Source organism: Hypomesus transpacificus, unplaced genomic scaffold, assembly GCF_021917145.1.
Source record: "Hypomesus transpacificus isolate Combined female unplaced genomic scaffold, fHypTra1 scaffold_134, whole genome shotgun sequence".
Taxonomy (NCBI): domain Eukaryota; kingdom Metazoa; phylum Chordata; class Actinopteri; order Osmeriformes; family Osmeridae; genus Hypomesus; species Hypomesus transpacificus.
The window spans coordinates 436,897-458,931 of record NW_025813710.1 but is presented as its reverse complement, the minus strand read 5'-3'; the positions used below and the strand labels follow the sequence as shown (position 1 = coordinate 458,931).

The following is a 22,035-nucleotide window of genomic DNA, read 5'->3' as shown; positions in this document are numbered from 1 at the left end:
GGGGCGTGCTTGCGTCGGTTGAAGATGGGTATGTTTTTTTAATAAAAATGTTTACAACTGATACACAGCAACGCCCCACATAAGCTTGAGTTTAAATACACTACTTAATGTGACATTACATACTGTGCATGCAAGTCTTAGCTAAATGACATGGATATATGATGCGCTGTTCGCTGGCGGTGTTTGACTTAGCCATGATAATATGCTTATTGTCTTCGTAGAGACTCATTATAATACTTTGCTCGGATGGCGAGAATATCACCGCTCTCTCTTTCGTCTTTTCCGCCATCATATCGTTAGAAAATCACGGTTTTGGTGGTCGACCTTTCCTGCCTTTTGAAGTAGGATGTGCATGTGTCATGAGTTTAGCCTGATTGAAATTAACCACATGATTTGGATGCGGCTCAGCCGTTGACAAACCGATATTTGCGGTTCCAATTAGCTCGCTAATGTTAACGGGCTAAAGGGACAATTGATTGACTTAGCTTCAACCCTTACAACGAACGGGCCCCAGAGCATTACACATATTGAAACAAAATAAACACAACAATAAAACTCCAAACAATGCTTATTTAACTAAGGTAATGCCCTTAACTTGGTAGCTTTTCAGTTTGCCGCAGGGCATTCCGGTTACCAAGAGCAGCACGAGTATATGCGATCTTACAGCATTGTGTAACACACTTCGGTTGTGGATAGTATCTCCAAAATTAAAGCCAAGTCACTCATTTAATGGTGAAATCCATTGTTATGTCCAAAAAAAAAAGATTGTATAAGTTTAGCTAGCTTGCAAATCATGAGGATAGCCTATTGTAGCAGACCTTTCTATGTGACAACGGACAACGGTCCCTCGGGAGTTGCCGTAGGCTTGATGCAGAAACCATTATGTGAAATCAGTGAGGGCTGTTCGAATGGCTATGTCAAGAAGAGCAGCGGTAAAATACAAGTTTTGAAAAGAGACTGCGTCCGTGTCTCATTGTCCACACGATCATATACAATTATATCTAAAACAAACTTACAAAGAGCTTGGTTACACTACCAAAGTTGTAATGTTAGCAATGCTAGCGTTAGCTTGCTAGCTAGCCTAGAACATTTCACTGGGTCTTGCAGCTGTTTGATTAACTGCAATTATTATGTTATGTTCTACTGGCCATTTGCCTACTTTAGCAAGTCTGTATTTCCAAGCCCTGATAGTGTAACTGAGACGACACAGAAAATAATTCCTCGTTCAAGTAATAAGCCCCCGTTCAAGTGTCGAGCAATAGAGATCTTGAAAGAAGTCACTTTTTGTTCTAAAACCAGATAAGCCGCATCGAAATAGAAGCCGCACATGCACAAGAAAACTGTAAAAATAAAAAATAAAGTACTTTACTCTACTACACACTACAGTACAGCAAATGTATACCAGTACACTGAAGGCTGAATTAATGAAGGGACTTAGAAAGTAACTTAAAATATCAAAAATTGCAGCAAACGTTTATTTTTTAAGTAAAAAAGTCTTCTCACGGTGTGTTTCAGGTAGAAATTTAAAAAAAGATAGAAATTTGACCAATGATTTGTGACCAATCATTTTATATTTAGATAAGTTTCTTAAGCCCGCTCTTATCTCCACTGTTGTCAGTGGCCGATTCTCGTGAAGTCTCTCCGCAAAGTTTCGTGCGAGTGGGAGGCGTGTTTGGGCGAGTGTTTGCGGAGGAAGAGTTACAGGTTCTTACAAATTGCAACAAATCCACCCATGCAATTGGGAAGATATATCATACTGCTATAAAGTACACAGGCAGCGCACGGCTAATTTAGGAAGTCATCTGAAGAGGCTACATGGTATTTGTGCGGAGACGTCTGCCTCCCCCTCGGATTCAGCTATGGCTACAGTCAGTGGCTAGCTCCAGCGGTACCCCTAGCAAGAATAGGAAGCTATTCTCCGACAAAACAAATCCCTGTTGTGTACGACAAAGTAAGACGAGAGATAGCTGAGTCACTGAGAAAATCTTAAGTAGGACGTATGAGTTCAATTTAGTGTGTAGTGTTATGACAGTGTTTACAGCAGCTTGTGACTGCCAGTAGTTAACCCATTTTTACATTCAGAGAACACATACAACAGGAAGGACTGGTTTAAGGCAAGGTCCAAGTCCGATGAGGTCATACGCCGCTGGCATGACTACCCATTAGCCAATCAGAGCGCTCGTACTGTCGTTGCCATATAATAATAGTATATAAGAAACCTTTTTTACCACCTGAAGCAAAATAACTTGTTGGAACATACAGAAAGTGTGAGTTTGCGCCAAGGTATTGATAGGTAGGCTATTGATAAAAAGCAAGGTTTAAAAAAGCTTAAGTTACTTGACCCCAGGTACGTGCTCCCTGGGCGCAAGCATTTCTCTCACACCGCTCTGCCTAAACTTTATGCAGAGTATAGGGAAAAAGTTGAGGAAGAGACTTATTTTGCTACTACTACAGATCTGTAGTCTATTGTCTTAATTATCGTTATCGAATGTAAATATAAATATCTATATTGATAATGTTTTACCAATATCACCCAGCCCTAGTTCAAAGTATTAACGTTAAAATTGGTTAAAGCATGATGGTAGTATACTTTTTATATATTCACAGAGTACACTTTGTCTTTGTATATTTAGGGTTCCTACGGTAGGAGGAAACCTATTGTTTTTGTTAGTATTCTTATTATTATTTTTCTTCTCCGTTAAATGGCTCAATAGCTCAAAAAGTCCTGGACCCGATTTTTTCCAAATTGGCCGATTGATTCAACAGGTCACTCATTACTCCCAGACGGCTAGTGGCCCATGTACGCCCATAGGTGGCGCTATTAAACACGATCAAAGTCTACGTGATTTCCCCAACGCCCCATTACTCCAAAATGCCTGAAAATTGGTATCCAGGGCTCTAGAGTGCGACCAAGTTGGTCACATAGGCAACCAAAATATGTACGGGTGCGAACAACAAAAAAATTGTAGGTCGCACCGGTACATCTAACCTCTGCTGCCTCTCCAGGAACAAAGCGTTTGTTTCTTCTTTAACGGAACTCACACTCATGGTTGGATCATATCGTGGTCTAGACTCTAAACTAATCAGAGACAGAGATGGGGCGGGTCTTTGCCTCTGATTGGCTGTGGTCCAGATATTCCTGTAGGCCTACACTACTCCGCGCTGCCTGCGTGATTGAAATTACGACCTGAGCACCAGTGAATCAGTTATGGCAGACCTGGGCACTGTACGGCCCACGGGCCACAACCGGCCCACAGCCTGTCCCAATCCGGCCCGCGTGAGGTAAATAAAAAATAAATTAAAAAATGATGTGTTGAGCTGTAGTAAATATGTAGTCCTGAAAGACTAGTGATCAGGCAATTTACAAATGTGCGCTTGCGCAACTTCACCGACAGGAGAGTTAGCTGTTGGTTAGCCCTGGAAAATGAAAAACGAAAGGTTGATACAGAATGTAGAGTTTTTAACAAGACATGGACTTCTAAGTATCTGTTTACTGAGGTCAAAGTCAAAGCTGCGTTCTTAGCTTTGGAAAAGAGGTCGCTGTGTTGAAGGATTTTAATTTGAATCGCAAGGGACTAAAGAAAAAAAACTAACACGGACATAATAAGAACTTGACTGATTCAGTAGGTGCGGGCTGATGGTTAATGGTTTGCTAGTTAAATTGCAGACCCGGATCATCACTTGTCAGCTGTCCTTGGCATATCCACCTCAGACATTCAGCAAGATTTCGATGCACTTGTTCAAGCCCACTGGATTCCTCTCACAGAACAAAATTAATTGGAAAGAAAGTATTGCTTTTTGTATAAAGTTGATCAATTGCATATCTTTAATTGAAGAAGATACTAGTTACAAATATAATGAAACACTGATGTAATGATTATTTTAGTTTTTACTGTTACTTAGATAGTCTTTTCCTAGTTGACGTAAAATATTTTGATTTTGATGTAAAATATTCATATACATATTTACAGAATATCCTTATTTTTCTGATAGCCAGTAGCAGCTAATCAAAATATATACTTTATTGCTTTTTACAATGGGGGAAAATGAATAGTGAGCAGAATTAAGTTCAAGTTATTGTTGATGTGGCCCTCCAACACATTTCAAGTTTCTCATGTGGCACCTTGTCAAAATGTATTGTCCACCCCTGAGTTACGGAGCTGGGCCATGGAGCTAAGCCATGGAGCTGGGATTTTGATGCTAGGGAGAGTGTGGCAAGTTGGTTTAGCCAAGGCCAAAGGGCAAGAAAGCCAAATTACAGGTGTTGGCCATCTGAATGGGAATGCGACAGCAAGGGGGGACCCGCTCTAAGACTTTGAGCCATGAAATGTTAGGTCAGTAGCACTTTCTATTTTGAAATGTTTTATTTTGTTTGAAATGTTTTAGTTTGGCAGCTCAGTGAAGCACTGATCACAAGATTTTTATATAAAGTTTAATTCAAATAAAACCAATATTTAACTACACCTTATTCTTGTTTAAGATCATTTACATTATATTTATGTATGTACTCTCATCTTCCGAATAAACGTACCGGTACGTTTATTTTTTTTACCCAAAAAATCCACCTGGTACGTTCTTATTTTGGACGGTACGTTTATTTTTGGGGGGGAAAATCGAGATATCATTTTAGAAAATTCCATGCATTTTTTTCGGAAGGGAAGATGTATTTGAACTCTTTGATGTGAAAACGTTAGATACCTTAGCTAGCTAGCTACTGGCAAGTAGCTTACATTAGCCAACGACATTAGCTACCAACTGGTTGTCAGTGCAAGCTAGTAAATGTTAGCCACAGCCTCATTATGGCTCTGATGTTAGCTCTAGCTACTGTTCACTCACATAACGGTTCCCATTCAGCACACCAGCATGACAGTCACAACCTATAGACAACGTCCCTCTCATCGTCAAATAGAAATCCCAGGGCATTTACTTTTTTATATTTTGCAAACTCAGGTACAGTAGATACTTTGAAGGTGTAACTAGTACTGGTGCAAGTTCAGGATTGTATGCCGCACAAGACGCGGAATATGAGGTGCTGCGAGATGTCATTAGAAATTTTTGTTGAGGTACCGTATACCAGCAGTCATGGCATGTTTGTTATTTGACAGATTTCTAACTATGTATTTCCAAGCTACAGGCATTGAAGTATTTTCCTAGCAATGCTTTATCTGGCCCTTTAGCCCTCAGCATTAGTACCGTAGCTAAAAGTCTAGTCTAGGCTATTTTTCGTTAAGTTCCTACGAACATGTCTTAATCTGCCAGACAAGTGGGTTCCCCTTCCTTCTTTCGGTGAGCAGTTTCACAGGCCCTTCTTATCCGGCGTCATGGAGCCTAGCAGCTACTTATTTAGCACTAGCGTTCCTACTGTATCCCTGCCTGTGTTTGAGCTGTTATGCTGTTATACTCAGCAAGTATGTGTTGTGGTGTCGGAGGACTGATCGAAAAGTGCATCATACATAAAAGCCATTGCTAGGAAAAAACTTGGAACACTTGAAGTTTGGAAATACATAATCATTATTAGAAATTTTCAAAAAAGAGGCTGTTACAAATATATGGTAGTACTTTTCCTCAAAAACTTACTGTCAACATGACTGCAACATAACTAAGTATGTCCAGTGGTTTTCATGTTATTACAAAGTCAAAAAAGAGTCTGTCTAGTTACAAACATAAATGTACTAGTACTATCACTTTTCCTTAAACAGCTTACAGTCAACATGACAACCACTACTAGATAAAGCATTGCTAGGAAAATACTTCAATGCCTGTAGCTTGGAAATACATAGTTAGAAATCTGTCAAATAACAAACATGCCATGACTACTGGGGGGTATTCCAGGTAGCGGGTTTAACAAACTCTAAGATTAACCCTGAACTCAGAGTTGAGTTAGTCTAACATGGGAAACTCCGAAAATTCGGTTCCAGAAAAGCTGATATGAGTTTGTTAACTCAATTCGGAGTACGTCAACTCAGAGTTAAGCGCGGGCATGAGAACTATTAAAAGCCAACATCAATGGAGCTCCGATACTAGGATCCACCATGGCACACGGCGACAAAAAGCGTTGCATACTCCACCAAACTTCAGATACAAGTTTTATTTCGTGTTTATGGTCCAGCACATATTCCAGGAAAAAAGCAACACGGCTGTAGCAGTGTATACAAGTGGCGTGGGAGACAATTGCTGCCGAGTCAATGCATAATTTGAAGGCAATAGCCAGTCCATTTATTGAACATTTAACCCCACTGTCTGTTATTACAGGAGAAAAAGTGTTCAATGTTTTATTAAATGTAAAAACATACTACGAACAGGTAACGCATATTTTGCGTAGGCTATAGCCTATTGTAGCCTCGACGTCACCTTAGTTTTAATCATATTCGACATAATATTAGCTAAATATCAATTGGTGCCTATTTCAATTTGTAGTAGCAGTTTCCCCCAACAGAATGCTTTTCTGATGATGATTGATGATTGATGATTGATGATGATGATGATGACAAAGAGACATTGACTGCTGCCGCAGAAATGGATGCAGAGAATTATGAATGGTAGCTACTGGTAGTTCTCTCCCCATCTACTTTTATTTACAGGCTTGTGCGGAATTGTCAGTTATACTGACATTGTGAGAATAATTAATATTAAAAAAACAAGTGAATTTTGCAACTGGAACTGTGAAATGTAGCTAATGTCATCTCATGTATACCCAATTACAAGTAAATGAGGCTGATCTTGTAAGGCTATCCACCTGCCCCCACCTCTCTTATGGTAAAATATGGAGTTACTGGATGGAGTCTCAACTGGATGGCTCTCACATCTTTGTAACTTACTGTAGCATTGCTAGACATGTGGATAAGTAAGGGTCAAGATTTTGGTGTGATTGTAGTTGTTCTTGGGTATAAACGGAATTATGAAGTAGGGATGCACCGAATATTCGGCCACCGAAAATATTCGGCCGAAAATGTCCAAAAACATAATTTTCGGTTTCGGCCGAAGGAGTAAAAACGCCGAAAAAATTACACCGAACCTTTCTAGTTTTTATTTTTTTTAAAGCAACCAGTGTGGAATGAGCCTGGTGCGCTTCGAAAAAAGACGGATTAAAAAAGAGCCGCAGGTAAGTTTGTTAACAACTAACTGACAATAAAGGGAAATGAAAAAGGGTCCGCATGCACTTGTAAACAACTAAATGACAATAAACGGAGATGAAAAAAGAGCCAAGCGCACCTGTTCACAACAAAATACCAAGTAGAGAGAAAATAATCTGCGCACACTTCATGCAGCAAACATGTCAGCAGTGTGGAAGCATTTTAAAGTGTCGGAAATCAGAGAAAATAAGGCCGTTTGCAGTGTTCTGCTGAACTTTCTAGAGGGGGAACATCTGCGAAGACGTTCACCACATCAGGCTTGATTCATCACCTTAAATCCAAACACCCCAGACAACATGAGGAGTACGAGAGAGACACCACCGCGGCACCAACTAAAAGGAAAGTAGGCCTACCCAGCTCACACACCATCTGTGGCTGACGTTTTTGAAAAGGCAAAAAAGTTTGGCAGTGACAGTGCTAAAGCTAAGGGCATTACAACCAAAGTAATGGAATTCATTGCCTTGGATGACCAACCCTTCTCAGTTGTAGAGGACGTAGGGTTCCGTAGGCTAATGGGACATATTGAGCCCCGTTACACTGTCCCAAGTAGACGGCATTTCTCGGATGTATGCTTACCCGAAATGTATAACGTTGTGTCAACCCACGTCCACGAGCTCTTGGCTACAGATATTGCAGCCTTTAGCTTCACCACAGACATATAGAGCTCGGATGTCAGTCCCACCAGCATGCTGAGTTTAACGACACAGTGGATAGACACTGAGTTCAACCTACAAACCTACAACCTACAAAACTTCCTTTCTCAGAACAACCTGCTCGACCCCAACCAATCGGGCTTCAAGACCGGCCACTCCACAGAGACTGCCCTCCTTTCAGTCACCACTGCCCTCCAGTCTGCCAGAGCGGCTTCCAGGTCATCCGTCATCATTCTGCTGGACCTTTCTGCGGCGTTTGATACGGTTAACCACCAGATCCTGCTCTCCAGACTTTCTGAGATGGGCATCACTGGCACTGCACTCCAGTGGATCTCATCCTACCTGTCGGGAAGATCCTACCAGGTCTCCTGGGGAGGCAAACTGTCAGGCCCACGCCAGCTCTCCACTGGTGTCCCACAGGGCTCCGTCCTTGGTCCCCTCCTCTTCTCTCTGTACACCACCTCACTTGGACCAATCATCACCTCCCATGGCTTCTCCTACCACTGCTACGCTGACGACACGCAGCTGTACCTGTCATTCCCTCCAACCAATCCGGGGATCTCAGCTAGGATTGAGGCCTGCCTCGCAGACATCTCCGCCTGGATGACTGAGCACCACCTCCAGCTGAACCTTGCCAAAACAGAACTTCTCATCATCCCGGCCAAACCCTCCATCTCCCATGACTTCTCAATCACCCTGGGATCTGCGACGGTGACCCCCTCATCCTCTGCCAGGAACCTTGGGGTTACCATGGATGACGAGCTCTCCCTCACGGCCCACATTGCTGCGGTCTCCCGGTCGTGTAGATTCACCCTCTACAACATCCGGAAGATCAGGAGATACCTGTCTGAGCACTCCACCCAGCTGCTTGTCCAAGCACTTGTCCTCTCCAAGTTGGACTACTGCAACTCGCTGCTCGCCGGTCTCCCATCATGCGCAACCCGCCCTCTTCAGAGGATTCAGAACGCAGCGGCCCGTCTGGTCTACAATCTACCCAGACGCTCCCACGTTACCCCGCTCCTCATCTCCCTCCACTGGCTACCCATAACGGCCCGCATCAGATTCAAGACCCTGGTACTGACCTTCCGAGCAGTGAACGGGACTGCGCCCGACTACATCAAGTCTCTCCTGCAGCCTTACACCCCCACCCGCCACCTATGGTCTTCTTCAGACAACCGCCTGGTGGTCCCACCTCTCAAGACCGCCCGGTCCCAGCACAAGCTCTTCTCCTGCCTGGCACCCCAGTGGTGGAATCAACTCCCCACCTCCATCAGAGACACGGACTGTCTCTCCACCTTCAAGAGAAGGCTCAAGACACACTTGTTCCGGGAGTACAATGGTACTTAGGAATGGTTTGCTGAACCCAACGCTAGTTTCCTCAAGGTTCACAATGACTCTTGCTTAGACTGTTGCTCTTGTTGGTTAGTGGTAGCTGATTTAAACTGTTGTATTCTTTTTTAGTTAATCCTATTTTTATTGCTTTTCTACAGGTACACCTGCACTTAGAGATTAATGTTGTGTAAATTTTAACTTGTTTAACTACATGCTCTTATGGTTTCTTCCCTTTAGCACTATTTTTTGGTTGTTCACAATATGTACTTCTTGTTTTTGACTACCCGCAATGCTGTGGGGCTATCTTGTTGTTATTATCAGTGACCTATGCACTTTGTGAAGCTCTCTCTTGGAAGTCGCTTTGGATAAAAGCGTCTGCTAAATGAATAAATGTAAATGTAAATGTTGTTCTTCACTCGCAAGAGTTCAGAGGCTCCCATACAGCCGCAGCCATCTCAGATGCATTTGCCAAAATGTTTGACACTTGGCGTATCGACCCATCCAAAGTGCATGCGATAGTGAGTGACAATGCAAGAAATATGACCAAAGCCATGGAAGACAGCAACCTTAAAGGCATAAGGTGCATGGCCCACACGCTTCAACTGGCCGTCAACGAGGGAGGTTGAGTCAGCGCAGTATAGCGGATGTAATTGCGACCGGCAGGAAAATTGTGGGCCATTTCAAGCATTCTCCGCTTGCCTATGGGCGCCTACAAGCAATCCAAGAGCAATTGGGAATGCCACCGAAACGTCTCCAACAAGAAAACGTTCAGTATTAAATAAATCGTTTGTATCAAATATGTAATTGATTTTGTTTTATTGAAAATCAAGACAAAAAAGTTTATAAAGGACATTTAATTGTTTTATTCATGCAATGGTGAAAGATTAAAGCAAAATGAATGAAAAACAGCAAAAGCCACATTCGGTATTCGGTTTCGGCTTTCGGCCAACTGTTTCAGTATATTCGGTTTCGGTCAATAATTTTCATTTCGGTGCATCCCTATTATGAAGCATTGTTCTGTGGATTCTTGATCTCCTGAAACCTTCTCCTCAGCTCTGGCTTGTCCTAGGCCTACTCCTTCTTCCTCACCTTATAAGAGTTAACTTCATTGATTGCATTCATTTGCAATATGATGAAATTATTATATTATTTAACCTTAATTTGACCATTCTTGCTCTGATTTAACCCAAAGAGTCAAATAACTGTAATTCCATTGGTATTGGCATTATTTGGTTAATGTTAATACATTGTTCAGTTTCCCATCTTTCTTCAAACCATAGGGGAATAAGTTTTGGTTGTTTGGCCAATATATTGACCCCCAACAATGTTAAAATAGATTTGCTGAAACAACAGTTACAGGACGGTAGCCTACATCATGTAATTTGTAGGAATCATATGAATCATGTAAATTGTAAGAACAATAGGCGATAGAAATAGGCTACTCATTGTTAGATTTCTATTTGTAGGCAATAAAGAAGACCAAATACAATTTTAAATATAGCTGCAAGCAGCAATGCGGGTTCCTCCGCAAAATATTATAAACATGTACACTGTAGAAGATCGAGAGTTGGACAACAGAGAGCAAAACTACGTCATGTTTGGCCAACAACAATAGGCTGAATGGGGATTTGAACTCATGAGCATAAGGTTACAAGTCAGTCTGTATCCTCTCTGCTACACACCAACTGTTGAGATTGTATGAATAGAAAGGGCAGAGTATTAGCTTTGGTCAGCTTTGGGACAAAGGTTAGGAATTTCAAGGTGAAATTGCATGAATTTGTGCAGGGTATTTCACAATGATGTCATCCTGTTTAAATAAACAGATAATACAAATTATGAAAGGCCAAAAGATAATGGCTGGATTCCAACCTACTACCTTATACTTTACAGGTCACCATCCCAGCCCATTGAGCTATTCTCAGTGTTGAATAGTGTCATGTTCAGTAACTGTATTAAAAAGTAAGCTGTTTCTCCTGTGGTAAGCGTTGTAAGATTCAGCCAAAGTTGAAACTGCTTGTACATTTCCTATGAAAATGGGACAACGGGATGACTGGGTTGCTGCTGTAAAGAATAACTTACTTATAGTTTTTTTAAAAGGTTGTTTGGAGTGCCATAACTTGTCATGGAAGGGAATTTCAAATCATGCCTAGCATCAGTTGGGATGTGTCTTGGCTTAGGTTACTGAAATGAATTTGTGCAACAGACAAGGGATCCACCTGAACAATCAATTTACTTTATTAGAGATAACCATTAGTGTTATCTCTACCATGCGTAGACTACAAGTAGCTAGGTACTGTGGTGAACCTGACTTGTTTTGCAGTGATCTACACAGTCTCGCTGAACAGATGATTGGAGTGTTGTGATGGGCTCAAATAAACACACATTGCTATGTTTTACAACCGGAGGATTTATCGGAAGACAAGAAACCGTTTTGTCAGAATAAAAAATCAAAAACTATGCCTCTGACTGGTTTTGAACCTACAACCATTTGCGTACCAGCACAACATCTCAGCCAATTGAACCATTCCCAGGCATGGAATACACAAAGTTCAATAACTGCATAATCAAAAAAGCTGTTTCTCCAATGGCGAGCATTATCAGATTTGGTCCAAGTTCAAACACCTGTAATTCAGTCATATTTTGACATATCAAGGTAAAACTGTGCATGGTACTTCAGAGGCATGTCACCTTAAAGCCTATTAGGTTTGAACCATCCTTCAAAAATACATTTGATTTAGTGACACAAACATATTGATGCAATGTGGACATTTACATAAATACACTTTCAGCCATTTTGTACTTGATTCAATTGCCTTAAGTAACATTTTTGAATATGTCAATGATACATATCTGTACAAAATTTCAAGTCAATTAGACCTTTGGTTCAAGAGAAGAGGAATTTTGAAGGTTTTCCCAAATTATCACTGTACAGGAAAATCCATCATGGCAGACCTTATGGGTCCTTGAGGCTTTTTTGTTCCTCATGAATAATGAGGCATGCACACCAAGTTTCAGCCTATTGTTGTTGGCCAAACATGAAGTAGTTTTGCTCTCTTGTTGTCCAACTCTCGATCTTCTACAGTGTACATGTTTATAATATTTTGCGGAGGAACCTGCATCGCTGCTTGCAGCTATATTTTGTATTTATTTCAGTGCCAAAAGGCATTTCGTCAATTCTGAGTGCAAATCCACGGCGAGTAACACTATCGATGCAGACCCAAGGGCTGAGAATGTTGCTAAAATAAATTACACATCCTGACAGGAAACGGTAACGTTAACTTAGGTATTCATCAGGGAATTAAAGTACATCAAACCGCAATCTTAAAATCGTCTCCCGGCGTATAACTAAGCGAAAAAAAATTTGTTCGAGATCGCTCGGCTGAACCAGGAAATGATATTCCGTGTCTGCCAACGCCATCAGGCTAAGAAAGTGGGAGGGGATCGGTAGAAACCAGAGTTTGGCATGGAAAAACTGCTAGCGAGTAGGTTAGTTTCAAGGAGTAAGTTACCATGGAAACTTACCAAAAGGTTTCGTTACCTCTCTTTCTGGAACGTGGAACTCGGAGTATGCCTCTTTTCAGGGTTTAACAACTCAAGGTTTTCACTAAACCCGCTACTTGGAATACCCCCCTGGTATACGGTACCTCCACACAAATTTCTAAAAATATCTCGCAGCACCTCATATTCCGCGTCTTGTGCGGCATACAATCCTGAACTTGCACCAGTACTAGTTACACCTTCAAACTATCTACTGTACCTGAGTTTGCAAAATATAAAAAAGTTAATGCCCTGGGATTTCTATTTGACGATGAGAGGGTCGTTGTCTATAGTTTGTGACTGTCATGCTGGTGTGCTGAATGGGAACCGTTATGTGAGTGTACAGTAGCTAGAGCTAACATCAGAGCCATAATGAGGCTCTGGCTAACATTTACTAGCTTGCACTGACAACCAGTTGGTAGCTAATGTCGTTGGCTAATGTAAGCTACTTGCCAGTAGCTAGCTTGCTAAGGTAGCTAACGTTTTCACATCAAAGAGTTCAAATCATCTTCCCTTCCGAAAAAAATGCATGGAATTTTCCAAAATTATATCTCGATTTTCCCCCCAAAAAATAAACGTACCGTCCAAAATAAGAATGTACCGGGTGGATTTTTCGGGTAAAAAAAATAAGAGTAGAATGTACATTTTTATAATATTTTGCCATTTTTGGAGGAACCCGAATCGCTGCTTGCAGCTATATTTAAAATGTATTATTGAAAATGTGAATATGGTTGAAGTACTCTAAAGTATACTTTATTTTCACTTGGGTGTCCCTGGGGGTGTTCCAACAACGTCGATTAAGGGAAAGCGAGACTTATTTCGCCAAGTCTCACTAACTTTAGCGAGAGTTCCGTTCCATGAAGCACTTTAGTCCATGTTCGGAAACGTAAATTCAGACTTGTGCAGACATGAATGATTCACTTGTTTAGGCCTACTGCATCTCCCAAAAATATATTAATTTAAATTAACAAGTTAAGAAATAATGTCACTTTAGCGGTTTTCGAAAGCCATTGGTTAATTGACATAAAATAAGGCCTTATAAACTAAGCAGAGCCTCAAGACAAGTTACAATCAATTATGGCGTATCCGTTCTATGACAGGTCTGTGGTGGATGAAGGTTCTCAGATTATACAAAGAGCGTTTATCCCACCAGCCCCAAGGGTCTTCAGAGACAGAAGTAATGCTTCCCTGACCAGTATCTGTGGAAGACGTATAGGTTCAGCAGGCCCAGCATAGTTCATCTAGATAGATTTAATTGTCATTCTTAAAAAATATATATATATATATATACTGTATATAAAATAACACTTTAGCAACTCTTAGGGATGGCAATGAACACATAAGAGCAGCCTACCATACTTCATAGAAAGTAATAGAAAGGAGAGTAGACTATAATAGTAGAAAGGAGGGTAGTAGACTGCAGTTTTTTATGTAGGTATGCCTAGACTATGTAGTCTGCTGGAATCACACACAAGGAAGCAAACTACCCACTGTAGCCAAGCCTTGACACTGTTCAGTCTGTCTGCATCTGTCTATGTCTTTGCATGTGGGACGTTCTTGAACTATGCCAGGAAATATGAAGGGTATACTTTGCTCCAAGTAGTACCTGAATATTATCATCAGTTTTTCAGGTAATCTTGAAACACAAAGAATCAAGGACACTTTTTATTCAATTGTATAAAGTATTTTTATTGTTTAAAGTAGCCTATATGTTGATAAGCCTCTATATTACCTCTCCTCTGGCTTCCCCAATATTATAGGTGCAATATACTGTCCATGGGTGTATCCAGGCCCAGTGGAAGACTCAGGGGGTGACTGCCTGGTGCCCCCATGGTTGAAAGTGTTTCTAAAATGCCTTTGAGTGGCAAAAATTAGACCAAGTGCCCGACTGTCTGCCATTCACATTGTGAAATATGCTTGAGTGCCCAGGATGCCCCACGCAATAAATGACAGTGTGCCCTCTATAAGTGTAAAAACATGTCTTAATGAGTTCCTTTTTTTTTATTTAGCCTATCAGTTAATAAATGTGTGTGGCAAAGTTATTTTGAAGTAATTTAAAACATTATAAGTTCACATCAAGTGCAATTAACCATGGCTTTTTTCAGTGTTTTGAAAAAGAAAAAAAAACAATTTACACTGCTGAAACAACACCTCTTTGCTGCTTTACGCTTTGCTTTTTGCGACATAACTCCTCTTTTCGACTATCGCCTGATCTGGGCTGCAGAGTCTAAGCTTATTGAGGTCTAGCTTGAATTAGCGTTGCTAGTTAGTGGAACGGAACGTTAGTGGAACGGAACGTTAGTGGAACGGCTTGAGGCTTAAGTCTAAATTGACGTTTACCCAAGTGAGACTTATTCGTGTTAGCTCGACTTGCGTTAGCGACGTTGATGGAACACCACCCCTGTCTCATGGGCCGGTCGATGGGATATTTATTATTCTCTTTATTACGTTTTTATTTTACAAGGGCCCAGAAGGTGCCTCAGCCCACCAGATTAAACAGATTAAAAATCCAGGTCTATTTGACTTTAAAGTTGGTTTTTGGTTTTTACACCTGACTCCACTTCCTATGAGTTGACGAGTTTGGAAATGTCTGTCAAACTACAAATTGTGATCAGTCTCAGCCTCTAAATCAGGCCTGGAACTGAAAAACAGCCCGGGACTTTGAAACGCAGATCGGGTATTATTAATAGATATATTTGTTGTTGACGGCCAGTCTGATTCTGCTCTAAATGGACATGTGTAAATGTACTTTGTTAGCGATTAAACTGGGCTTTGAAATCTACAGGTCACATGACCAAAAAGCTATTGACGTTACAAACTTTCAAAAATGTATCTAAAATTGTGAGATAAAAATGAGCAAACTAAAGGCTGTGTAAAATGTATGCAGTCAGTGAACACTAAAATGAATTTGAGGTCTATAGGTCACATGACCTCAAAGCTATTGACGTTTGACATATTCAAAAATTCACTGAAAATAATGAGAGATGAAAATTGAAAAGCTAAAGGCTGTGCAACATGTATGCATAGTCAGTGAATACTGAACTTAATTTGAGGCATAAGTCCCATGACCAAAAAGCTATCGAAGTTTGAAGATGTATTTTAAATAAAAAAACTATTGTTAATAACCTGAGATGAAAATGAACAAACTAAAGGCTGTGCAGCATGAATGCATACATTTAATAGTTTAACATAATTTTGATGCTGATGTTGAAAAGCTATTGACTGTTGAAATTTGGTATTTGTCGATGCTCCCGAAACATATGCGTTGTTAAGGCAACCAAAGCATTGGCTAAGCGGCCGGTGTTACGAGACAACTGGTTTTCAAACATACTGGTTTCCCAGCTGTGCGTTCACCTATCAGACTGCCTCTATCACCAGATTTGTCACAAATTCACAAACATATTACTTGCGATTTTCAAGTCGGATCTCATATTTGCTGCGGCAAATATAAAAGTAGGCTCTATAGGCTACGTGCGCACTACATTACCATTCACAAACAAATAAATTGAGACAAAATAAAAAATTTGCAGGCTCCCATGAAGTGGGATTGGATCGCACTCAATCAAAACACGTAATATACCAAAGGCCATTGCTTTACACTGCAAGCTATTATAGCTCATAGAATGTCATTAAATCAGTTACGTACTTATAAATCTCCTTGGCCTTTAAGTAACATCTTGATTTGGCTTTAGTATGTTTATGAATTTGTGACGAATCTGGTGATAGAGGCAGCCTGATGAACGCACAGCTGGGAAACCAGTAGGTTTGAAAACCAGTTGGCTTGTAACACCAGTCGTAGCGGTGCTACCCCGGTTAAATTAACACAATACAGGGCGTCCTGTTGAATATCGAACTTCAAACCAACTTTTCCATGGTGAAGTACCCATAGTGCATTGTGTTTCACACTTCTTGTACGGTACTCAGCAAGTTTGGAAAAAGACCTGTGCCCCAGTAGAGCTCTGTAAACACGCCGTCAACTCATGTACGCAATGAAACCATCACCAGGCGATAATTACACCGCCTCTTTGGTATAGCATTTTTGTTTCTCAATAGAAATAAATCTACAACAACCCAGACATTCAAAATTACAACAGTAAACAAGAAGGTTCAATGGATAGATTCATCTGTGCCTGCATTGGTAACCGGCGTTCTAAAACAAGAATACTTGTGTGGCTAGTAATCTGAACACGGTTTGGCTATTAATGTAATTGGAAGACGCTTACCAGTCTACCAGCGACCACACATCCGAACATAATTACAATTTAACAAGGCAGTTCATAAAAGGTTATCCAGTTTTCGGCACATTTGGCTGAGTAACTTTCTTCTATGAATCATGGCGGGTGGCAACCAAGGTGTATAAGCAAATGTCGCCTCCTACTGTACCGGAGTGTGTTACATATGGAAGGCCCAGTCAGACCCAGACAGAGACGGAGAACCGGAGGCCCGGAGAGCCGGAGAGCTGCAGTTTCAGGACCGCAGTTCTAGGACCCTGACAGCGCCACCTAGCGAATTGAAAGGCAGTGTCACTAGATCGCAACAAGATATTTGAATGGTTTGCGAGGCACAAGAAAAACTCATGTGATGATGTTGGATGACACAATTATATAGAAAGGTATAATATTTGAAAATATGTTCTAATAATATAGAAAGGTATAATATTTGAAAACATGTTCGAATAATAAATATTGGATAATTAAATAAATTAAAATCACATACAATTTGAAAAAATGTGCACATTTCTTAGATGTCAAGATCCAGTGTAATTTGATAAAATTAAGTAAGCAAATGAAGGAAGATAAAGGTGGAAAATATATCAACGTGATCAAATGAAGTGGGCCTAAGCAAATTAAGGAAGCTAAAATAGCTTAAAGAAAAGGTGGAAAATGTATCAATGTGGGCAGATGTGTGATGTCTGGAGTGGCCTTGAAGGTTTTCTGGGACTACAGAGAACCAATGTACACCCTGCAACATGAGCCTTAAGGATTGTGGCACCTTTGCAGATACTCTGAACTCGTTCAAGAGGGCTTAACTTCACCAAATATCCAAAGTCAACAAAGCATTATGTCCTGATAACATCAATTATAACAAGCTCCTGGAGACCTGCTACAAACAACTGGCCCTGTCTTCTGTGAGCTGTTCAACTGGTCCTTGGAGGAGCTGGAACACACAGTTCCAGCTCTTTGGAAGACCTCTGCCATCTGCCTTGTTCCAAAGAAGAGCAGACCCAGGCTTCCCAATTACTTCCAACATGTAGCTCTTACATCAGTGGTGATGAAGAGTTTTGAATGTACGTAGTGAATGTAGAATTGAAACTACAAGAGACAATCCAGAACCTGGCAGATCAACTCCAGTTTGCCTACATGAAGTGTAGAAATCTCGATGATGCTGCCCTTACTTTCCTGCATCATGCACTCCCATCTGGAAAAATTAAAAGCACATGCTAGGCTTGTGTTTGTGGAATATCTCTAGTGCCTTTAACAGAATGTAACCACATCTGTTGGGAATACAACTACTAAACATGAGTAAATCCTTGATACATACTGCAGATAATTAAATTCCACACACACACAGAGTTCTGTCAAAATACTTATGCAATGTACGTATTCTGTGATTCGTTTCATTATTTTATTTTATGCTCTATTATACATAAATATCAAAGTTATCTGAGGAAATACAAGTTTAACTCCAATCTGTTATACTTATATTTATTTAATGTCATCATCACAAAAAAAACATTTTCTTTGAGTAATGTGGGATGGTGGTGCTGCGGAGGATCCACCGCTTCCTTCTTTGCTGCTGGTGGTGAACCTCTATGATGGATGGGCTGCATGAGGATGTTCCTTTGGTGGGGATGGGCATGCTAGATGATGTTTTGTATTGGACATGACTCAAAACATTGATCAGTGGATCAGATCATCTTTCATATTCCTGTAAATACTGCACATGCCTGTGTGCATGCTACATTTTGGATGTGTCTGACACCACAAAGTTCTGGAAAAGTGAAGTTCTATTCTATTTGCTATTGGCTTTTGCAGTCACTCAATCTCAACCACAAATGTGTAATGTTAGAGAGGCAAGACACAAGGTTGACTCTAGGGGCAGATTCAAGATATACATTGTTTATTTTGAATAATTGTCAAACAATGACAATCACCCCTCCATATCACTCCATCCCCTCCATATCACTCCATCTAGACCTCCATTTAAACCTCCATACAACTTCATCATTCAATGAGAGATGGAAGCTTCCCTCTTGGCTCTCGACGAAGGCGGTCGCATTTTTCTATCCTCCCCTCCCTGACCTTCCCTGCTTCGCTCTGTCTTGTCTGTCTTGTCTGTCTCAAGATACTCTCTCACCATCACTCTCCGAAACTGGAAGCATGGAATTAATTAGCTGGTCTCTCAATGCAATTGACACCATCTTCTCGAAGAGAAGCTCGGGTTCAGGGGAACCCAAATGTCCGGACGGGACGTTTGCAGCTGGCTACACGATGGACGCGTGGGACAATTGGCGTGTCGTGTGTCTAGCGGCGCTTTCCGTTGAGGATGTTGAAGACATCTTTATTTTCGGAACCATGATTACAGGCTTTCTGCTGTGTGGATTAGGCGGTTGGCTTGTGTATCGGAAAGTAAGGAAACGGCTGCAGCCATCAAAAGCCCCCTTAGGCTGCCCGACCTGATTGAGACGGTGGGCAGAGCCGTTGGAGCACTGACTGTGAACTTACAGCAGAATAGGGAGTACAACAGGGATAAGTTCGCGGCTCAGCAAAGAAGGTTTGAGGATCTGGAGGCCTTCCTGGAGGGTGGACGTGAAAATTGAGTCGCATCTACTCGTCTAAACATCTACACCAATCTCATCTACTTTCGGCCCCGTAACCAGCTCAGGCCTTGGCCAAGGCCGTTGCTGGAAAACAACTCCCCTGGAGAGCGCTGAAGCGAGACTATCTTGCTCTTCCCTTTCCACTCCCCCACCATCAACATCTGTGGCTTGGTCTCTACCCGGGTCATGACCAAGGACGTCTCCTTGCCAACACTATCTGCATAGAGAGACTCGGACTGATTGTGGCCTAGGTCGAGGGCGCCAACCCAGACCTACTCACACACTAACTTTCACCTACTACAGATACCACCACCCCCCCACCCCCATCCAACGCCTTCGATTGCTTTTCCCTGGGTGGCTGGCGGGTCTGTGTCCAGCGCCTATTACGGTCGCAGGTCCAGATGCTGCTGGTCTACCCCACCGCCCTTTCCCATTGCATGTTTGTAATGTTGTGTTGTTAATGTTTGTGGGCTTATGTGCTGAGGTTTTTGCCTGTTCCCATACTGTACTCCTCTAGGAGCATTGTATGGGGGTTGCCTTTTTCTCTCCTCCTCTCTCCTCATGTTATGCTTTGCTGTAATCTTTCTGGTGGGCGCCTTTGATGGCTGCCTAGGTAGGCTCTCCTGCCAAATCAAATTCCGTGTCTGTGCAAACTTTCATGGCCAATAAACATCAATTCAATTCAATTCAAGCAAGAAAAACAAATAAAAAAAACATAATGGAATATTTGACTTTTTCTGACCTTTCAATATTCAAACCCCATATTGTGATGTCGGTAACAGCACTACTTACTAGTTGAATGGTCTCCCTTCAGTGCGCAATTGTTTAGATATCCCCCGATCAAACTCCTCCACTTCACTGAAATAGTACAGACAATATTACTTCTAGGTAAGCATAAATATCAGTTACCCTAAAAAAGTAGTGTACATTAATTAGCATTACTTAAGTGGTTGATAATAAAGGTATTAATAGTAAATTATAAAGTTGTATGGCATTGTGCAGAAAACGTACATTCTCTACTTACCTACGATGATAAACTGGTCCAGAGATGAAGACCTTTTCTGGATCCTGCAGGGACAGATTCCTCAGCATACTCAGTCCGTAGCCTATATGATGGCCTACACAAATTATATGGTTAATTTTTAAGACGGTAGGCTGCAGATTTCGTTTAGCTGACAGATCGAATCCACTTGCTTTTAACCTATCATTTTTTTGAAGTTGTATTAATGTGCTGGCTTTATCATGAGACACCTACAGTAGCTGGGCTTGCCAACATCGCACTATGGTTTCAATAAAATAAAACAAATAGTCTAAAAGTTCGTATTTCATAAAATGTGAACAAATAATTGTGTTATATTGCAAGAAGAAAGCAACACGAGGCATGCATTAACTTCACTCTTTATCTGACGTAGGAGCAGCTCTACAGCATGGTACATCGCTTTTTAGCTTATTCTCGAACCTTAAGTCCTTCTCTTCCAGTACATGGTAATCCCACACATAACAGTACAATACAGCGACACGTAGTGGTGTGGTGGCATAATGAGGACACAACATCTCCCCACAACATAAAAGTATTACTTCCCTCTATAAGTAATGTAAGATATCATTTTAAGCCTAGCAGGATAAGGCATTAACAGAGCAACAGAAAATTAAATCACATGACTAGTATCAGACTATAGTAAGTATTTACGAAACTGAACCAAGTTATTTTAATCAAGTGAGCCTGAAGCTTTAACTCTAGAACATGACAAAGGATATGACTCAGTCCTTTTTCTTTCTTGCATCTCAGGTATCAAAGTCTTTGAACCAACCAGGAGGTTTTCGCTCTCTAGCGAGATGTGCTCGATCATTTCTGTCTCTCTCAGGTGCACAGTTTTCAGCTGTCTCAGCCACAGGTTGGTCTGTGGTTATCCTTGCTGAGTCAGCCGCCTGACTGTTCTCGTCGGCAGGTTTCACTGCCGCATCCGGTACCTGTGTGAGGTGAGAGGAATGCCAGAGTTTCCCATCCGACAATCCGTATGTGCATGGACCAACTTGCTTTTGGATTTGAACTGGATCCGTGAATCTGGGATGTCCTTTGGAAACATGAGTCTGTCTTCTTACTCTTACTTTGTCCCCTACTTTGAATGCAGGCGCACGCGCTCCCCTCCGTTGGTCACAATATGCCTTGATCTGGGTCTGACAGTTGGAGACACGCAGGCGCACTTCGGCATCACGATGGTTACAGGGTGGCAATGGCAGAATGGCCAGTTTGGTTCTCATTTTACGACCAAACATCAGTTCGAAAGGCGACACGCCAGTCATGGCATGTGGAGTTGCACGGTAAGTTTGTAGGAAAGCGGTCATTGTCTCTTTCCATGGAGCAGCTTGTACAATGGCAGCTTGCACACAGCTTTTCAGGACACAATTGAATCTTTCCACTGCACCATTAGGCGCTAGATGGTACACAGACACTTTGATCTGTGTGATGTTACGCTCTTTCAGGAACGTGGAAAAAGCAGTCGAAACCAGTTGTGGGCCATTGTCAGTCACTACGCATTCAGTGTTGCCATAGCGACTA

General features: G+C 41.5%; 2 protein-coding genes across 3 annotated transcripts in view; one reads left to right on the top strand and one right to left on the bottom strand.

Moving 5' to 3' along the window:
* Positions 1-17,001, bottom strand: part of hikeshi (heat shock protein nuclear import factor hikeshi) — an 86,048-nt gene extending 69,047 nt beyond the window's left edge. For both annotated transcript variants that reach the window (XM_047051054.1, XM_047051053.1), the window contains exon 1: positions 16,879-17,001. In XM_047051054.1, the coding sequence (XP_046907010.1) occupies positions 16,879-16,908 (30 nt within the window). In that variant the 5' untranslated portion in view covers positions 16,909-17,001. The remainder of the gene's footprint in view (positions 1-16,878) is intronic.
* Positions 1-22,035, top strand: part of LOC124488380 — a 232,287-nt gene that overhangs the window by 32,077 nt on the left and 178,175 nt on the right. The gene's annotated exons all lie outside the window — the stretch shown is intronic.